At 50.0% G+C, this 17,275-nt stretch overlaps 6 protein-coding genes across 6 annotated transcripts; 2 read left to right on the forward strand and 4 right to left on the reverse strand.

Annotated features, from left to right (window-relative positions):
• Positions 1-71: 71 nt before the first annotated feature.
• Positions 72-1,562, reverse strand: ASPBRDRAFT_145383 (uncharacterized protein; the record flags this gene model as incomplete). The annotated part of the gene is made up of 1 exon (XM_067619239.1): positions 72-1,562. A coding segment is annotated over one exon (1,491 nt), but the record flags the coding sequence as incomplete, so codon positions are not given.
• Positions 1,563-1,564: 2 nt separating this feature from the next.
• Positions 1,565-3,096, reverse strand: ASPBRDRAFT_38932 (uncharacterized protein). Its single transcript, XM_067624036.1, has one exon. It carries the CDS (start codon positions 2,849-2,851, stop codon positions 1,976-1,978), a length of 876 nt encoding a protein of 291 aa, XP_067483717.1. The 5' UTR covers positions 2,852-3,096; the 3' UTR covers positions 1,565-1,975.
• A 2,879-nt stretch (positions 3,097-5,975) lies between these two features.
• Positions 5,976-8,890, forward strand: ASPBRDRAFT_52072 (class I SAM-dependent methyltransferase; the record flags this gene model as incomplete). The annotated part of the gene is made up of 9 exons (XM_067626843.1): positions 5,976-6,227; positions 6,290-6,421; positions 6,472-6,488; positions 6,539-6,795; positions 6,843-6,917; positions 6,966-8,244; positions 8,297-8,435; positions 8,491-8,693; positions 8,752-8,890. The coding sequence occupies 9 exons, from the start codon at positions 5,976-5,978 to the stop codon at positions 8,888-8,890; spliced, it is 2,493 nt and encodes an 830-aa protein (XP_067483718.1).
• Positions 8,891-10,138: 1,248 nt separating this feature from the next.
• On the reverse strand, positions 10,139-10,940 carry ASPBRDRAFT_52073 (Rer1 family protein; the record flags this gene model as incomplete). The annotated part of the gene is made up of 3 exons (XM_067626844.1): positions 10,139-10,218; positions 10,292-10,712; positions 10,872-10,940. The coding sequence occupies 3 exons, from the start codon at positions 10,938-10,940 to the stop codon at positions 10,139-10,141; spliced, it is 570 nt and encodes a 189-aa protein (XP_067483719.1).
• A 414-nt stretch (positions 10,941-11,354) lies between these two features.
• Positions 11,355-12,992, forward strand: echA (enoyl-CoA hydratase echA). The gene is made up of 4 exons (XM_067621691.1): positions 11,355-11,615; positions 11,690-11,827; positions 11,896-12,441; positions 12,507-12,992. Exons 1-4 carry the CDS (start codon positions 11,465-11,467, stop codon positions 12,554-12,556), a joined length of 885 nt encoding a protein of 294 aa, XP_067483720.1. The 5' UTR covers positions 11,355-11,464; the 3' UTR covers positions 12,557-12,992.
• Positions 12,536-14,868, reverse strand: ASPBRDRAFT_72420 (putative MFS alpha-glucoside transporter). Its single transcript, XM_067629167.1, has 2 exons — positions 14,255-14,868; positions 12,536-14,137 (listed from the first exon to the last, which is right to left on the reverse strand). Exons 1-2 carry the CDS (start codon positions 14,579-14,581, stop codon positions 12,743-12,745), a joined length of 1,722 nt encoding a protein of 573 aa, XP_067483721.1. The 5' UTR covers positions 14,582-14,868; the 3' UTR covers positions 12,536-12,742.
• Between the last annotated feature and the right edge of the window lie 2,407 nt (positions 14,869-17,275).

Genomic DNA, 17,275 nt, shown 5'->3' on the forward strand with positions numbered 1-17,275 from the left:
GTCTCACTCTCCTGTTCACTCTTGTCTGTCCCACTGTCTACTTCGCTGTCTTCTTCATACTCCGTTTCAATCTCTGTTTCACTATCCGTTGCTTCTCCAAAATCCCTTCCCATGTCGATGCCTCGGGCCCTACATTCCCGAGCTAGTTTAGCAGGAGATACATATTCTTTGTCATTTCCTTCGAGTAGGAATGACAGACCCACTGTTGCTTCATCTTCTGTTGTTTCATCTTCTATTGATTCTTCCTCTGTTGTCTCATCTTCTGATGCAGACCAATCGTCAGGATGCGTGTTGAAAAGTTGCAATATCTTCAGATGAGGAAACAGATTTCGATTTCGAATGACCGTCAAGAGTTCCGACAGCAGACCAGGATCCTTGAGAAGCACATCATAGACAACGAGTGTTTGCAGGGAGCTCGGAAGCCTGTCAATAAGCCGGCCAACTTTGTGCTTCTTGACCGGGGAGTCCTGGAAAATTCGTACGAGGTGGGCATGCCGAACACCCAAATGCTCAAGGGCAGAGAATTCTCGGAAAGACTCGAAAGGGATGTTATCTTCGGGAATGCTTCTTCCGCTGCCCAATTCCAGACATCTATTATACCACCGATCATATGTCACTTCGAGATGTTTGAGTGTATCTTTGAAGGGAAGGAGAGCCCGGTTGAGTACTCGAGGATCGAAGGGGACAGAGACCCCATACTCTTCGGGATGTAGTGACAGTCCAAGTGAAAGACACTCCAGTTCCCTGCATGCCCCAAACCAGGTAAGGCTCCCGCTACATTCCCAAAGCTGACTGACCGAGATGCTTTTGACAGAGCCAGGCGAGGCGATATCCTGAAGAGCATGATTGGCATTTTGAGCCGGCTGTCTGCTGGCCCAGACCGATTGGCCTATGATCGAGTGGACGTTCTGGAAATGGAAGAATGGAGTAATCAGACACTCCGAAATTCCTTCCTCTCCAGAACTCCATCCGGCATCAGACCGGACGATGGCATTTCGTAGAAAGGGAAATGGCGGGCTCTTGTGAAAAGGCCGCTCCCGCTTCGCGGCTTTGTTAAGAAGGTGATTGACCAGCATCGCAGAGCAGGATAGATCCATGGAGATGGTTTCCAAGCGCGTCAAACGAACAAGCAGAAGCCCCAGCCAAGCCTCTGTCACGAATCCGAGCAGGCCATCCATCCACCTGGTCTTTATCAGTTCTTCCTCGAACGTAAACATCTCCTTTAGAGCTTCGGGCAAGAATTCTGCGAATTCCTCATGTTCGTCATCGTCGGCGTCGTTGATGTAGATGGTTTCGTAGCCCCAGCTAAGTCTGAGACTGCGAACCCGGTCTGCCAGCTTGGGGTGTTTCCACAAGCGTATAATGAGATGAATATCATGTCTATTAGGGTTAGAGCCCAGGTCAAGATGGTAATAAAGGATAGGCTCGAAGATTTTGTAGAATTGGCGACAGCACATGCTCAGAGCAAGCAAAGTCTTCTTCCCCACTGGTTTGAAACCTTCATTGTCCAGGGCAATCCACTTCCCAATCATCTCGAGGATTTCGATTGGTAGGCTCTGCATGGTGTTTCCGTTGTGATTGTTGTCGGTGCTGTCGGTGCTGATATTACTATGCTAACACTGACAGAACTTAAGATCCTGTGTCTTCTTATATATGTATTTGGGAATACAGGGAATGCAGGAAAGGAAAATGCACATCCCTACTGCACGGCAACAAATTTCTGGCAATCACCCTCTTTGCACCGTGGCTCACTGTGTGACAAGCAACACCGCGGTAAATCCCACGTGCATTCACTCTCAAAAGCGGGCTGAATCCAAGTCACAATGCCAAAGTATATATACTATTTCCGTCTGTCCGTTCCAAGGTAGGCATAGTGGAGGTCCCAGGCTTATTTATACTCAGATTGGCCAACTAATTATTCCAAACATGCATGCGGCAGACAAAAAGAATCATAAAATACAGCGACTTGCCGTACCTAGGCCATGGTCTTCCCGCTTTCTACCACAATTTCCGAGATACCATTGAGATCAATTTCGCCCATATTCAGCTCCATATCATCGTACTTGTCACTAGTAGGACTCAAAGTAGGGTCGAAGAGAACGGGGTCATCCGCTCTTGTCGAGCCCACCAGCCACTCAAGCTGCGTCTTCCAGTCGGCCTTTGCCCGAATCGAGACATTGGCCTGGAACTTTCCTTCGTCTTTTCTCTTCAACAAAATGGCTGCTCTCATGGCGGCGGGAACACCAGCTTTTGTTGCGGGATTCTCAATCAACGTCCACGAGGCACAGTTGGCTTTCCCAAAATTCCGGCCCCTCAGGTCAATCGACCCAACAACTGTCGCGGCAAAGCTCATTTCGCGGCTAATGTCATGCCCATACTTCACCGTACTGCTCACATCGACAAAACTGCTAACGACAGCTCCCGCACCGAGGTTCAATGAGCCCTCAGTGGAAGTCGTTTCAGTCTGAGTAGTGCGGGAGATACTGAGGTGCTCATTTGGAGCAATGGCATAAACTTCCGGATCTGCTGCACCAGGCTCAGAACTAGAGAATTGCAGCTCAATGTCGACCTGGGAAATGCGACGGGCACGCTTGCGTGGGTCGAACCGGAATTGAAGAACAATGAGGGTTGCAAACGAACTGCCGTCCGGGTTGAGTAGTCCATGGACAACGTCGACGCAGGAGCAGCGAATGTCGACTGCGGTCTTGCGCTCAATGTAGTTTTCGCGCTGATAGGGTGCGGAAGGGTCGTTCTGGGTATGGAAAGCACTGCCAGCGTCGCCGGTTGGGCTGAGGCCGATATCGAAGGTTTCGGGGTGCGAGACTACAGTTGTCGTGATGTCTGACTTCATCGTGGAGGTAGAGGTTTTGTATTCTGCCTGCAGAAATATGGGAAGTGGATGCGATATTGGAGGGAAGATGGAGATTTGAAAGCTGTGTGAGTGCCAATGGATAACTCTCGAGATGGCGGGATGGTTGCTGACTTTAATAGCTTGATTCCAACGACAATATCAATTGTCTTGCGAACCGTAGCGCCGTATCTGCTGCTCTGAATCTGTATCCTCGAGGGCTCTAGGGGCTGCGCCGCGTCAGCTCAGCTCCTCTCAAGGCCAATGAAGCCGAGGACAAAGATGAATTTTGTATAGCACGCCAGAACATGGTAAGCACGGCGCTTCGGCACCGAGTTCAGCTCACAAGGTTCTAGACATGAACGACAAACTTGTTGGTTCAGATCTGTGCTCGGTTGCCGCCATAAGACAGTGGATAGTGTGGACTAGCCAACCGAACTGCACATCGACTGATATATACGCGCCGAGACTAGCCTTCGCCAGACATAGTACCAACTGGATTTACATATGAGACCATAGCTCCTGCATCCTGCGGCTAACGACATCTCTCTACTGGTTCGTATTAAGTGCTAACAAGCAACATTACTATAGATAGTTGGAATAAGCAAGCAAGCAAGCACGCACGCACTACGCAGTGGGTCGAATATTTTTGCCGGCTGCTGCACTAAACCAATCGTATAACCGAGAATTATATCAAGCGCTTGCCTGAGCGGATTCGTATGAGAAAAGTGGGAACAGCGCTTGCGGTTGTGGCCCACTATAAATGCAGCGGATCATTCGTAGGCGCTAACGGCGAGTCATGGTAGCCTATCAGTACACATTGCTCTTCTCTGGGGTAGCAAAGTACAGAAGACAGTGGCCCCTATTTTGATTTCGCGGCGCTACCTAACACGCAGGTTCATGCGATTTGGGGTGAGTCTCAGTTGCAAAGTTCGTGTATCAATGAAATGCCTCAGCGCTAATAGGATCTCTTAATGGGAGCCCAGCACGTTAACGCCGGAGATTGTAAACGTAACCTGCTTCTAGTGTTGATCCTTGCGGCGGCATTCTGATTCTGTGCATTATCAAGAGTTGATAGGAGGATAATAATAACAGCAGCGTGGATTAAGCGCTCTCCGATTTGGAAGTTTCAGCCTTAGACTGGCATGCTCAAGCAGCAACTAGAGCAGGCTCTCGAAATATATTCTCAGCTCAGAGACACAGCGAAAAGATCAGCCACGAAGATAACTGTATCTCTAACATTGGTCAGGGGCATACCGTTCGTCTATAGGCACCATACGGTGCCTTAGACACGTGTCAATTGAAAATTTCAGATCTCTTTTCAGCTTCAGTAGATCAACACATAATCAAAAAGCTACCATCAGCAATGTCTGGGTATCGAGGCCAAGGCTAACTACAACAGGATCATTCCTTTTGATAAGCCAGCATTTACTTAGGCTTAGACTTTTTACTCACTGATCATATATTGGAGCCATGTTGTGCTGTCTCTACCCATACCATCGGGGCAATCATGCAACGAGTCTTCAGAGATCTAAACTTGATGAAATATTCCGCTTACTTGCTAGTGACCTCGGCTGCAAAGTATTCTACAATGGTTGCCGATAAGCTCTACAGGTAAGCACCAGATAGCAGTTTTGCGCGGAGAACCTTTCTTCAACCACTTATATACGGACGCTCTGCAATCGTTATCAAATTGAAGCAAGGCCTTGTGGGACGAGGAAATTCGTGCCCTTTTTCGCCTCCGTCGATTTGATTCTGAGAATAATTTGGAGCAATACCTGAAACAGTAAGTTCAATCGAGATGAGATCCTTCAAAATATATGAACGATGCGAAGGCATTTACTAATAAGTCCCATCATCTGATGACTTGAGTCTACAATCTCAAGACGGCTCTTCCTACTACAATCAACGATGCATTTGGTGAACTAACAACAAGTTCAAATGTGGACAACGACTTCATACAGACACCTTCTTTGTTACAACGCAAGTATATCCGGGGTGTTCACAGTTTCGCTTCACTTGACACTGGACAATAACAATGTGAAACACCTCCCTACAAGTGATGAGCTGGGACAAGTAAGCCGACATGGCAGGAACTATTCTACATGTCTAGAAGACGAAAACACTCGGCTAACGCGGTTACAAGGAGGGGTATCGTGTACACAGACTTGAAATGGTGGGAGACATGCGTGCATGCATGGACCAGGTAAATATGCAGCAGTGTGAAGCGCCATAGACCGATCTGCGAGCAACAATCCGGGATCATCCTTCGTTGTCAGGTCGGATAGTTTCGTTAAATATTTATACTTTCATGCTACACTCGAACTCACAAGCTAACCGTGGTTGTCTTGAAGTTTATCAGACATGTGCCTCTTCCAGGATCTGAGAACACCCTAGTACCTGGACACGACATGGAAAGGAGGGATGGAAGAATAGAGGGAGGAGTCAAAGAACCCGCGTCTGCATCGAGGATCTGCCCGATAATACTACTACTTATTATTAGAGTACTAAATTGGTAGTACTATTGAAAAGGCGATGAATGGTGCTGACCGTTGATCGGGGCCCACCAATAAGTGGGAAGATCGGGGTGCCTGGGGCTGTCGTGCGGGATTCATTGGCGGCGAGTGGCCCCGAGGGCCCAAGGCGTGCGGCCACATGCACCCTTGATTGGCCTACCCGAACTATACGCAGACGCATTTCTACAACTGCTGCAATTCCCTCTCCATCCTCTGCTACTGAATGTCTCCCACTGCAATTCAGTGCCGGCTGGTCCCCCAAGGACCGCCCGGAGATCCTTCCTCCACCTCTTCCCGCGAGCCATTCACCCTCGCACCACGGACAGCCAATGTAGCCTATCATCTCCGGACCATGTGTCCCCCTGATAGGGCATCACACTACGATCATGCTTTTTTGGATTCAACTTTGACCAGGAGGGGCTGTCGCAGGTGGGGCGTGCATCCCAAAGATGTGGCCAATTCCTCCCGCATCGCTCTGTCGGTGCTGCAGGCGCAATTGATTCAAGAAGCCGCTCTTCCTCGCAGTTCTCGAGGCAGAAGGTCTGCCTCTCATCTGTCCTTCTTTCGACAGGAGGCTTTGACTCTGCCCCGTTACACCTCCTTGCACCCTCATGTCTTCCAGCAGTGTGACCGGTCCCTTTTGGGGCCAATTGAACTGGCTGCATGTCTACATTGCCGGCACTGCGTTTGCGGTATGCGCATTCGTCGCAGTGGTCATGATGCTGTCATCACAGAAGCGCAAAATCGACTACAACAGCGGTGTCTTCACTTATCTCAAGTTTGCATATGCCACCTTCCTCAAACCCCACGAGAAACACGGTAATGGCCAACAGGATGCTCTCGAGAGCTTCTACAAGACGCAGGTATGCCAGGCTGACCGCCAATTGACTATCCCAGTGCCAGTGGCTGATACAAATGAGAATAGGCTGGTGTGTATGATGCCACTCGCAAGCGTCTCTTGTGCGGCCGAGAAGATATGCTGGGTCTGGTTGCGGCCCAATTGAAGCACAAGGTCGAGAATAAGCAGCTTCAGTCTGGAAAGGCTGTCTGGGTTGATGTAAGTATCATCTTAATATCTCACAGACTGAGTCCTGGCTAACAATGCAGATTGGCGGAGGAACTGGGTAAGCACTCTCGAGGACATAACATCCGACGAAACCCTAACCGCAATTAGATACAACATCGAAGCCATGTCTGCCTTCCTTCCCGTCAAGGATTTCTTCTCCCGCGTTTATCTGGTCGATCTATCGCCCTCGCTGTGTGAGGTGGCCCGCCAGCGTTTCGAAAGGCTGGGATGGAAGAATGTCCATGTCGTCTGCCAGGATGCTCGCTCCTTCCGTTTGCCGGAGGATGACAAGGTCGATCCCCGTAACGAGAGCAGCGCTGGTGCCGACTTGGCGACAATGAGCTATAGCTTGTCCATGATCCCAGGTTAGTGTACCGAGGACGTATCTGAGGGCGGTACTCATACAATACAGACTACTACAGTGTCATCGACGCGCTGCCTGCGCTTTTGAAGCCTACTGGCGTTCTCGGAGTTTGCGACTTCTATGGTAAGCCTTGGTGACCCCTTTTGACGCAAATCTTCTGACCCTCGATAGTCCAAAGCATTGTTGATGTCTCGTCGCGTAATTACACCGGCGGTGCTTTTAACCGACATGTGAACTGGCTCGGCCGTGTCTTCTGGCGCGCTTGGTTCGACGTGGACCGGGTCAGCTTGGAGGCAGCCCGCCGTGACTACTTGGAGTATCGTTTCGGAACCGTCATCTCTGCCAGCGAGAGAAATTATCTTCTGGGTGGTATCCCATACTATATCTTTGTCGGTTGCCAGAAGGACTCAACTACCCACTCTGGTCGCGAGGCCATTGAGAAGTTGAACGCTTCGTTCACGGAATCACCGTACCTGTCTCCCGCAAACCACCGCAAGGAGATAGACACTGCTGTTGTCAACAGCACGCAAGAAATTAGATCCAAGGCTTACGAGTCGGCTGTGATCAACTTGAGCGCGAACCTGCCTCTGCCTTCGTCTTTCTATCAGAACCACCACCATCGTATCTTCTACAATGACCTCCTCCCGAAGCACACTCAATTTGGAAATGAGTACATCTATGCTTTCAACTGGGAAGATCCTCGCGTTGACCACCGCCTACTGGATATTAAGCGAGACGATGTCATCCTGGCCATTACCAGCGCTGGTGACAATATCCTCGACTACCTCCAGAAGAGTCCTCGTCGTGTCCATGCGGTTGACCTGAACCCGAACCAAAACCACCTGCTCGAGCTCAAGGTGGCCAGCTTTATGGCTCTGGGCCACCGCGATGTGTGGAAAATCTTCGGCGAAGGAAAGCACCCTGAGTTCCGCAACCTGCTTATCTCCCGACTGAGCCCGCATCTATCCAGCCAAGCGTTTCAGTACTGGCTAGAGCATACTCATATCTTTACCTCTTCCTCCGGCAAGGGACTCTACGAGACGGGTGGATCGCGCCACGCTATCAAGATGGTCCGCTACCTCTTCAAGGTCTTTGGCCTGGAAAACCAGGTGCGAGAGCTCTGCGAGGCTCAGACCTTGGCAGAACAGCGCAAGATCTGGCCCCGGATCCGTTCTGTCCTGATGAGCAAGCCTCTTCACTGGGCGGTGGTGGGAACGGAATGGTTTGCATGGAAGGCCGCAGGCGTGCCTCGAAACCAGCGTAACATGATCGTTGATGACTACTTCAAGAGGAACGGACTGAACAAGGACATGAAGCAGGCGAAGGATGTCAGTGGCAAGTCGATCTGGGAGTACGTGGTGGACACGTTGGATCCAGTGGTCCAGGAGACTATGATCAGTAACGACAACTACTTTTACTTCCTCTGCTTGCAGGGACAGTTCTCAAGGAGGTAAGGGTTATATTACAACCGAGAGTCCTGGGAGCTAAGCTAACAGCGACAGATGCCATCCCACATATCTCTCCCCCAAGGCCCATGTAAAGCTCTCCTCACCAGGAGCATTCGACGGTCTCCGCATCCACACAGACGAGATCAATGAGGTGATCAAGCGGATCAAGCCGCGCAGCCTGACTATCGCTGTGGTATGACCCTACCTCAGCCCTCGAAAAGATAACCAAAATTGACACATCCAAATAGGTCATGGACTCTATGGACTGGTTCGACCCCGAAGGTGAAGAAGCCTCCATCCAAGCACAGAAACTCAACCACGCCCTGAAGAAGGGTGGCCGGATCCTACTCCGTTCCGCGAGTATCGAGCCATGGTACATCAAGCACTTTGAGCAGAACGGTTTCTCTGCACGTCGTGTTGGCGCTAGATTCCCGGGTACCTGCATTGATCGGTGAGCATCCTGATACTGGTAACTGTGTCACATGAGCGCCCATACTAATGGAGAACAGTGTAAACATGTACGCCTCAACCTGGATCTGCACCAAGACACAAGAACTCGAACGCCCAGCACCGAGTCGTGCCATGTCCGCTCTCTCACTGGACAATATCACCCCGAAGAGAAACAGCGTAGAGCATCTTGAGATATGATTTGACGTTCCCACCTTAGGTTAAGCTATTAATGTTGTTATGTTTTCTACATATTGATCATGCTGGATACTTAGTATTGCCTTGATGGCAATGCAAACATATTATTTCTTTCTACATATTCCCCATTGCTTCATCACGTCTACACTCACAACTTTTATCTTCACCTTTTCTTTCTTTCTTTTTTTTGTTGTCCCCTTGCCATATTACACCTACTTATCTATAACCTCTGGTTGTTTACGATGAGTATGATTCAGATACTATGCACATAGTCAAAAGTCTAGAATAGACAATGAAATTTCTCAGAAACAGCTTTATCTATAGTATTGCCGCAAATAACATATATTCCATGGCACGCACGCATGCCTTTCCTACCCCTTTTCAACATACAACTCTTGTCCAGAGACTGCGAGATGTCTATAACCATGAAGGGAATCACTCATGAATGACTTCGGCAAGAGCTGTGTGGCTATTGTTTCCTTTTACTCACCTCGACCAATCAGAATCGACTAATTAGTAGCTATGTGATATAGTAGTCAACCCCAGTTAGTACCTTTCTTTGGTAAAAGTACCAGAGTAGTAACACTTTTATCTATTCGTCACACACACACGATACCAGTAGATTACAGGATACAACACATGACAACGGAAGATCAGCTAAAGTTCTAATAGCACAGGTAGAAGCTAGAAGCAATCAGGTAGTAGCAAGAAAAGGTGAGAAAGGAGGTAATAAGCATAAACGGCATTGACTTAATTCTGTACACGTTGAATAGTAGGAAGATACTAGTAGTAGTGACATCCCAGTAAAGTTTCATAAAGTCAGTTCACACACACACACACACAAAAGGCCACACAAGGTCACACAAAGATCATCATGAAGAGAAGGAAACAGCGAAAATTAAAAGGGGTTGTAAGGTATTTATTGTGCTTGTCCTGCTCCATTAACCACCATGTACCAAGCAGCAGCCCGATCCGGCATGGAGGAAAGTACATAGGGTAGGACATCGGACAGAAAGGGGAAGGGACATCTGATTCATCAGAGCAATTTGACTTAATGAATCAGCTAGCCGTCCAGAGGAGAGCACAAAGTCACGCATCGCATAGCATGATATGACATGACGATTTCATCATCAAAACAACACCACATAATCGTCTCGTCTTCATCACATCTCATTGAATTTCTGCCATGACTCATTCAGGCAGAAGGAAAAAAGATATTTCTAATATTTCTTTTTATGTTGGTGTGTCGCTTTATGACCGGCCGTACCGCGTCTTACCGAACGAGAACGGCACATAGCGGTACTTGATCATGTGCTGGATCTGGCGGCGCACTAGTAGTAGATTCGGGTTAGCCTTCCCTCCGCTTTTTTCCCACCAAAGATAAGGAGACAACGGTATACGTACTGGTCAACACAAACAGGATAATCCAGTAAACCACCAACACAGGCCAGAACACCGGGATATCGAAGACGGCGAACCATGAGCAAACAAAGCCGATAGCAATGGCGCGAGTGGCCGAGTGCCAGAACTTGAATTCGGGGAGACGGCGGATAAAAGGACGGAACTCGTCGTCTTGCTTCATGGGCAAGCTGGGAGCGGCGGCGTCGCCGTCTTCCAGACCCTCATCCTGGGTCAGGGAGGGGTCGAACTTGGGTTGCAGGAAAAGAAGAAAGAGGTTGAGGAGGTAGATGCCGAGGGTGTAGGCCACGATGTACCATCCCTGGGCGAGGACGATTCTCAGAAAGAAGATAAGGAGTAGGACGACGGTGCCGGTCCAGCGGTAGGCTGTGAATGGGGTGGAGGCGTCGAGGTAGGTTTGATATTGCTGTATAAAGATAAATTAGTTAGCAATCATGTCATGTCATGTCATGGTCCGTGGGTAGGTGTTGTTTTCTGGGGTAGCGGATGTGCATGTCGTCTGCGCTGGTTGCACTATCGTGACAGGAATTGCAAAAAACAGATCAAAGGAAGTACATGTACATACCCTAGCCAGCTTCGAGGTTTGCGCCGTGACGGCCGTGAAAGGCGTCTGCTCAGGCTCAGGAACGTCCATGGTGGGAAATGTGGATGTGGCTATCTATCGCGTAGCAGGAAGAAGAGTAGAGAGTGGCGAGAACGAGGAGAAGAAAGATGCGGAAAAAAAGCCGACAAGAAGGTACCCAGCAGACTCAGCGCATAGGGCACAAAGACAGCACGGAGCACAGACCGAAAGCAATGGATCAGGAATGCGAAGTGCTTCAGCTGATGAAGGTGAAGGACAGCCCAGCCAGCTGCTCGCGGGAAAACTGGCCACTGTCCGGCTGCTCCCGCTAACCCGTTTTGGGTGACACTAGCCACTGTCATCCTGACTGCGCCTCAGGGGCGCTGACTCAGCAGCAGCTATCACGTGCAAAAGCTGTCACGGCTATTGCCGGGGTTAACTCGGCGGGAATTGCGGGGAGCTACTCCGTAACTATCATCATCATAACTATCCCCTTCCCTTCCCTTTCCCCGATTCTTCCTTTCTATCACATCTGCAATTGATCTCTTCGATTCCTCTCCCCTCAAGTATCAATTAAACCAGTAATTGCTTTCAATATGTTCTCCCGCCAGTGCTCCCGTCTCGTCTCCTCCCGTACCGCCATCCCTCTCACATCGTTCCTTGCCCGCGGCCGCCCGTTCTCCGCAACCGCAACCTCGGCATATGAGCACATCCTCACCTCGACTCCCAAGCCGGGCGTAGGACTGAGTATGCCCCCTTCGTGCACAGAGACACTGAACATATATTCAGTACTAATCGTATCCGCAATGAAAATGAAACAGTCACCCTCAACCGTCCCAAAGCCCTCAACGCGCTCTCCAGCCCTCTCTTCGAAGAACTCAACGATGCCCTAACCACCTACGACACGGACAAAGACATCGGCGCGATCGTCATCACGGGTAGCGAGAAAGCTTTTGCTGGTACTGTCCCCAAGCACAAGCACAAGCACACACTCAACACTAACAAAGCCAACTTTATTGCAATGTAGCCGGCGCCGACATCAAAGAAATGGCCCCCCTAACCTTCTCCTCCGCCTACAGCAACAACTTCATCGCGCCGTGGTCGCACCTCGCCAACGCCATCCGCAAGCCCGTCATCGCCGCCGTCTCTGGCTACGCTCTCGGCGGTGGCTGCGAACTCGCCCTGATGTGCGACATCATCTACTGCACGTCCACTGCTACTTTCGGGCAGCCTGAGATCAAGCTGGGTGTCATCCCCGGCGCGGGTGGATCGCAGCGTCTCACGAAGGCGGTAGGAAAGAGTAAGGCGATGGAGTTGATTCTGACGGGGAAGAACTTTAGTGGGAAGGAGGCGGGTGAGTGGGGGGTTGCGGCGAGGGTGGTGGACGGGGGCAAGGATGAGGTTGTGCAGGTTGCGGTGGAGACGGCGGAGACGATTGCGGGATATTCGAGGGTTGCGGTGGTGGCGGGTAAGGAGGTGGTGAATAAGGGATATGAGGTTGGGTTGAGGGAGGGAGTGGAGTTTGAGAGGAGGTTGTTTCATGGGTTGTTTGGAAGTCGGGATCAGAAGATTGGTGAGTTTCCTTTTTCCTTCCTCCTTGGTTACATCGAGGTATAGGGTGATGCTGACGGTGGGTAGGAATGACGGCGTTTGCGGAGAAGAAGAAGCCGGAGTGGTCGAATGAGTAGATTGTAAGATGACGGGTCATTGAATAGTTGAAGTGATGAGAAACCTGTTGGTTGTCAATGTAGTAAACAAGCCCACCTAATGAGTAAGCATGAGATTGTGAATGCATCATTAATCGTCTATATTCATGATTAGCTGTCTCTATGTACATTAATATATTATAGTTATTACAAAATGTGCGTCATTCATCATTGCGGTGGAGTCGAATTCTCCTTCCCAACGGCCGCCACATCAGCCGCCGCCGTCTTCTCCGTCTGATAGTGATCGACTGTTCCATGCTCCATGGTCTCGTCAAACACATCCACCCTGGTCTGGGCGAACTTGCGTGCACTGACCCCTCGCTCGAAGAGGACGTCGAGCTCCGCGAACGACCGTCCGCTGGGCTCCGGCACCCGGAAGAACGTGTACACGATGCAGAGGAAGCAGATCCCGCCCCAGAAGAAGCCGGCATAGTTCCCCCAGTCCCATGCTCCGGGGTTCAGCATGTACGGGGTCAGGACACCGCAGACGATGGCCACGATGTTGTACAGATTGCGGCCCAGCACGACCGTCTTGATTTGGAGGCGGCGGGTGGAGAGCTCGGCCACAAGGGAGTAGGCGACCGTGCCGACGGTCAATTGGTAGAAGAGCGCCCAGATGATCATCATGGAGCCGGTGGCCAGGGCGGCCTGGGATTTGTGCTCCTCGGGCACCAAGCCAAGGAATCCCATGACGAGTAGCATGACGCACAGCCCGCAGAGACCGTACAGGTAGAGGGTTCTCCGGCCCAGGCCGATGGACATGAGAAACCAGGCCCCGAAGACGCCGAGCATGTTGATTCCGTACTGGCCCATGGCGAACGCGTAGGCGTTGTCGGTGCTCAGGCCTGCCTGCTCGAGGAAGTAGGTCGAGTAGTTGGAGAAAGAGTTGCCGCTCAGGTTTTGAATGGCCCACACCATGCAGACGATTTCAGTCCGGCGCAGGTCGGTGCCCTTGAAGCAGTCCAGATAGCTGGCCCCCGTGGTGATCTTATTCTCCAGAGCTGTGGTATGGACCATCATGGAGATGGTCTCGTCGGCGTCGAAGTTGGTCTCCCGCTTAACGCTCGTCAATCGCAGCAGGGCTTTCTTGGCGTGTTGCGTCTTGCCCTTGCGTACCAACCACCACGGGGACTCCGGGGCGAGGAAAATGCCGATGAAGAGAGGCAAAGGCCACATCCACTGCAGTCCATAGGGGATCCGGTACGCCCATTGGTCATCCCGATTGATCATACCCTTGATCACACCGATACCGATCAATTGTCCCAAACCCCAGCAGAAATTAACGTAGGTCGTGAGGTATCCACGCAGCGCCACCGGACAGACCTCCGAGGCGTAGGTGACGGTCAATGTCTGAAACACTCCCCAGGGAATACCGGCCAGAATTTCCGCAGCCAGCAGCGCCTGGACGTTCGGAGCGGTGAAGAAGATGGCGGTCCACGCGGTGATCAAAACGAGACAAGCCATGATAGTATAACGATATCCGAAGCGTTCCGAGGCCCAGCCATTAATGAAAAGGCCGATAATTTCTCCGACGTAGGCACCGTTACTCAAACCCGATTGCCACTGAATAGGAGACATTTTGTTAGCCGATTGTGTCACGCGATCACTGCATGGCGTGCGGGATAACAGTGCAATGGTAAGGATATTCCAGGGAGATAAGAGGGAAAGGGAGTCAATTACCCGTGCTGGCACCTGATATGTCCCATCCGCCGACAACTCGCCATATTTTCGATTGAATTGAGGGAAAGCGTAGAAGTTGTTGACGAGACTGATATCGTAGCCTTCCATGACAATGCACGTGGAGATAAGGATACTCCAAGCGACGGCTTTAGGATAGAGCCTGACGCCCTGGAGCAGGGTCATCTTCTGCTCCTTGTCGGTGGCCGCTTTGGCATTCTGGATGATCTTGGCTGCGGACGCAATTGAATCCTGGCGATCTGTGGAGGGCGACGGCGATGGGGCCTGCTCGGCCGGGGCAATGGCATCCGGAGCCTTGGGGGAAGCCATGCTGGCGAGCAATTGCAGGCAATCCCGGGGAAGGAAGAAGAAGGTGAACGGGGGGAGGGAGGGAGGAGGTGAAGGGGAAGGAGAAGGAGGAGGGAAGAGGGAGGAGGAAGTGACCGACAATCAATGGAGGGCAGCAGGAAAATCAGGGACGTTCCGGACCGGAGCGCATTAGCAGTGGGACGGCCATCGTTAGATTTTTATGCCCGTGGCGGGGCCGGCGGTGGTGAGAATGGCGCCGCCCCCCACCGACTGCAGGAACCGGTTTGGTGTCGTTTTCTGCGTCGCGCAATTGCCAATGGCATGACGAGTCAGTCTGATAGAATGCTCGAATCATCTTGGTTTGCAAGAGATCTGGGTGACATGGATTTCCAGGCAGATTAAACTCCGACTAAGCCAAGCCAAGTCTCATTTTACGCCCGGAACCAACAGGAGGGGTTTGCGGGGAAAATTAAGGGACGGCTCCTCCGCCAATTGGTGTCCACAAGAAACAGAAAGATATAATGTTCGAACGGTTATCATGACTTTATCAAGAGAGAGAGAGAGAGAGAGTCGATGTCTGGTCAATTGCTGCACAATGTATAGATGGTCAGTATATACGCTAAGATGCATCGTCTGCAGGTGCCTCGTGGCAAGGAATGCAGGCCAAAATTCTCCGATAAGCTTGATCCCGTAGGATCCGCCTGGATCTCCAGTGCTTCGTTTCCATTCCTTGGCTATCTTCTTCTTCTCTGCGCGTATATGCATGAAAGCCCACTACGAAGGATTTCGGATCCCCTTCGATCTAAAGATCTATCCATTGGCCAAGAGGATCAGCAACGTCGAGCACATGGCGTATATGCAGATAGCCAATCATGGCTCTGCAGGATTGTTATCGGTGTGGTCTGATTAGCCCTCGTCCGGTTACCTACGGGCCTAGTGGTCGGGGTTAATTGGTCAATTCCATATACGCGGCTCTGTCCAGATTCCAGATTGGCATGGAAGAACATTCCACTATGAGACTGACTTGTGTGCATAGTACTACTAGTATATTAAGTAGGAAATTATCAGATAGTATTTGACTCTCCACTGGTTGCTGGTTTATCGTGACACACGCACATTCGAACATGATTAGCCTTTGCATGGTACGTGTTTCAGGGTCATTCTCATCATATAATGCTGGAACGATGCTCTTTACTAAACTGAGTAATACTATATCCACTTGTTTAGATGTTACTATTTATGTCTGGCCGTTTGTTGTCTTCACTCCTGTCTCTTACTGTACGGCAACCACGTAGTAGCTGGTTGGCCGACTCAGGTATGCTTAATACATTCCGTATATAACTAGCTGATTATAAAAGTGTCTGTAAAATATGCAGTCTTACAGTTCCTTGTTGTATGCTTCGTCAAGCACGGATTGTGTCAAGACATTAGGTTTTTGGACTCTCCATAGGTAGGAGTACCCCGACTCGTCTAAATTTTATACGTTATAAGCACTAGTAAGTGCCTCCTCCCGATAACTATCATGTTAGTCCCAACTAGATAGTGGCTTATAGCATGGCATGCCTGCTGAGGATAGAGAGGGTCCTATGTGTTCCCTACCCGTTGAGCTCCCACGAAAACGAGTCCTCTAGAACTAAGTGCTTGCCAACTCCGACTAATTCGTACTTCTATGATTATATTTCTTGGATTTTCTTCCGAATTTGTATAATCAGAGAGATTTGGTTTGTTTCATTCAGAAAGGAACAGTAGATCCATTCTCTAAAGGTCCTTTGCTCTATCTGCTCTATCTTCTTCTCCATGTCCCACCTTATTGGATATATCAGAACGTTGTTACCATAATACAAGTGTGGACATATGTAAAAAGGAAAAGTAAGGAAGGTATGATAGCCTTAAGCCAATTTGAAGCCGGAAACATTTCCCACAAGGGTATGTAAGGGGCGCGTTCTTAAAATAATGCAGTCTTACAACGAAGTATCAAGTACTTGTATCAGTTACTGTTTACCACCTGTTTACAGAAAGGGTTTCTAGATGATTGAAGTATTGTTGCGCTGCTCCTGCTCATCTTGAGAGCACCAAGATAAGGTAAAGCCACCTTTGATCGCTAGTACTGACAGGGATCCTGGCCTTTAGAACTATTTAAAACTTCTAGGTAATCAGCCTACCAAAAAAAAGTTTCTTCTTGAACTAAAGCAGGAGTAAGTTCTAAGACTTTCAGCATTTCTACTGGCCATCGTAAGGAATCAAGTTTTCATTGCTAATAAGTAGGTGCTAACTACCTATGGCTATCTCTTTATGCTCAAACTGCGGCTGCATATCCCGGTCACCTACATCAAGCTAATACTAAAATCTAATGATGATCTACGAACCCAAGACCCCGAATTACCAGATCCGGTTTGGACGACAAGAGCTCAGCCTTACCCCGCATGCTGGCAGCCTTGCAATTGAGCCTATGAAGTGCTGAGATTTAGTACAAAGAAACGGGCCTACTCGGTGCCCTAACTAGGCCACCTACTTTATCCCTCTAGCACCAACATCCCTCCTGAGGCTACACGATTGGATTGGACACTTGGAGAGATCGGCATGTGCGAGCTGACAGAAGTACATCACTCATTGCCCTTATTTCGAGTCCGACCAGTGCACTAGACGTAAACGTGTCGCGAGTTTATTTTTTCCAACGTAAAATTTCGCATAGCCAGCCTTATATATCTAATGTTG

This window comes from Aspergillus brasiliensis, assembly GCF_001889945.1.
Source record: "Aspergillus brasiliensis CBS 101740 unplaced genomic scaffold ASPBRscaffold_2, whole genome shotgun sequence".
Taxonomy (NCBI): domain Eukaryota; kingdom Fungi; phylum Ascomycota; class Eurotiomycetes; order Eurotiales; family Aspergillaceae; genus Aspergillus; species Aspergillus brasiliensis.

Excerpts from the sequence above, each read along its gene's own strand:
- ASPBRDRAFT_38932 (XM_067624036.1), bottom strand. The coding sequence starts at position 2,851 with ATGAAGTCAGACATCACGACAACTGTAGTCTCGCACCCCGAAACCTTC.
- echA (XM_067621691.1), top strand. The coding sequence starts at position 11,465 with ATGTTCTCCCGCCAGTGCTCCCGTCTCGTCTCCTCCCGTACCGCCATC. Across the intron at positions 11,828-11,895 it reads TAGCGAGAAAGCTTTTGCTG|CCGGCGCCGACATCAAAGAA; the intron begins GTACTGTCCCCA and ends ATTGCAATGTAG. Across the intron at positions 12,442-12,506 it reads AAGTCGGGATCAGAAGATTG|GAATGACGGCGTTTGCGGAG; the intron begins GTGAGTTTCCTT and ends GACGGTGGGTAG.
- ASPBRDRAFT_72420 (XM_067629167.1), bottom strand. The coding sequence starts at position 14,581 with ATGGCTTCCCCCAAGGCTCCGGATGCCATTGCCCCGGCCGAGCAGGCC. Across the intron at positions 14,138-14,254 it reads CATATCAGGTGCCAGCACGG|TGGCAATCGGGTTTGAGTAA; the intron begins GTAATTGACTCC and ends TCTCCTATTCAG.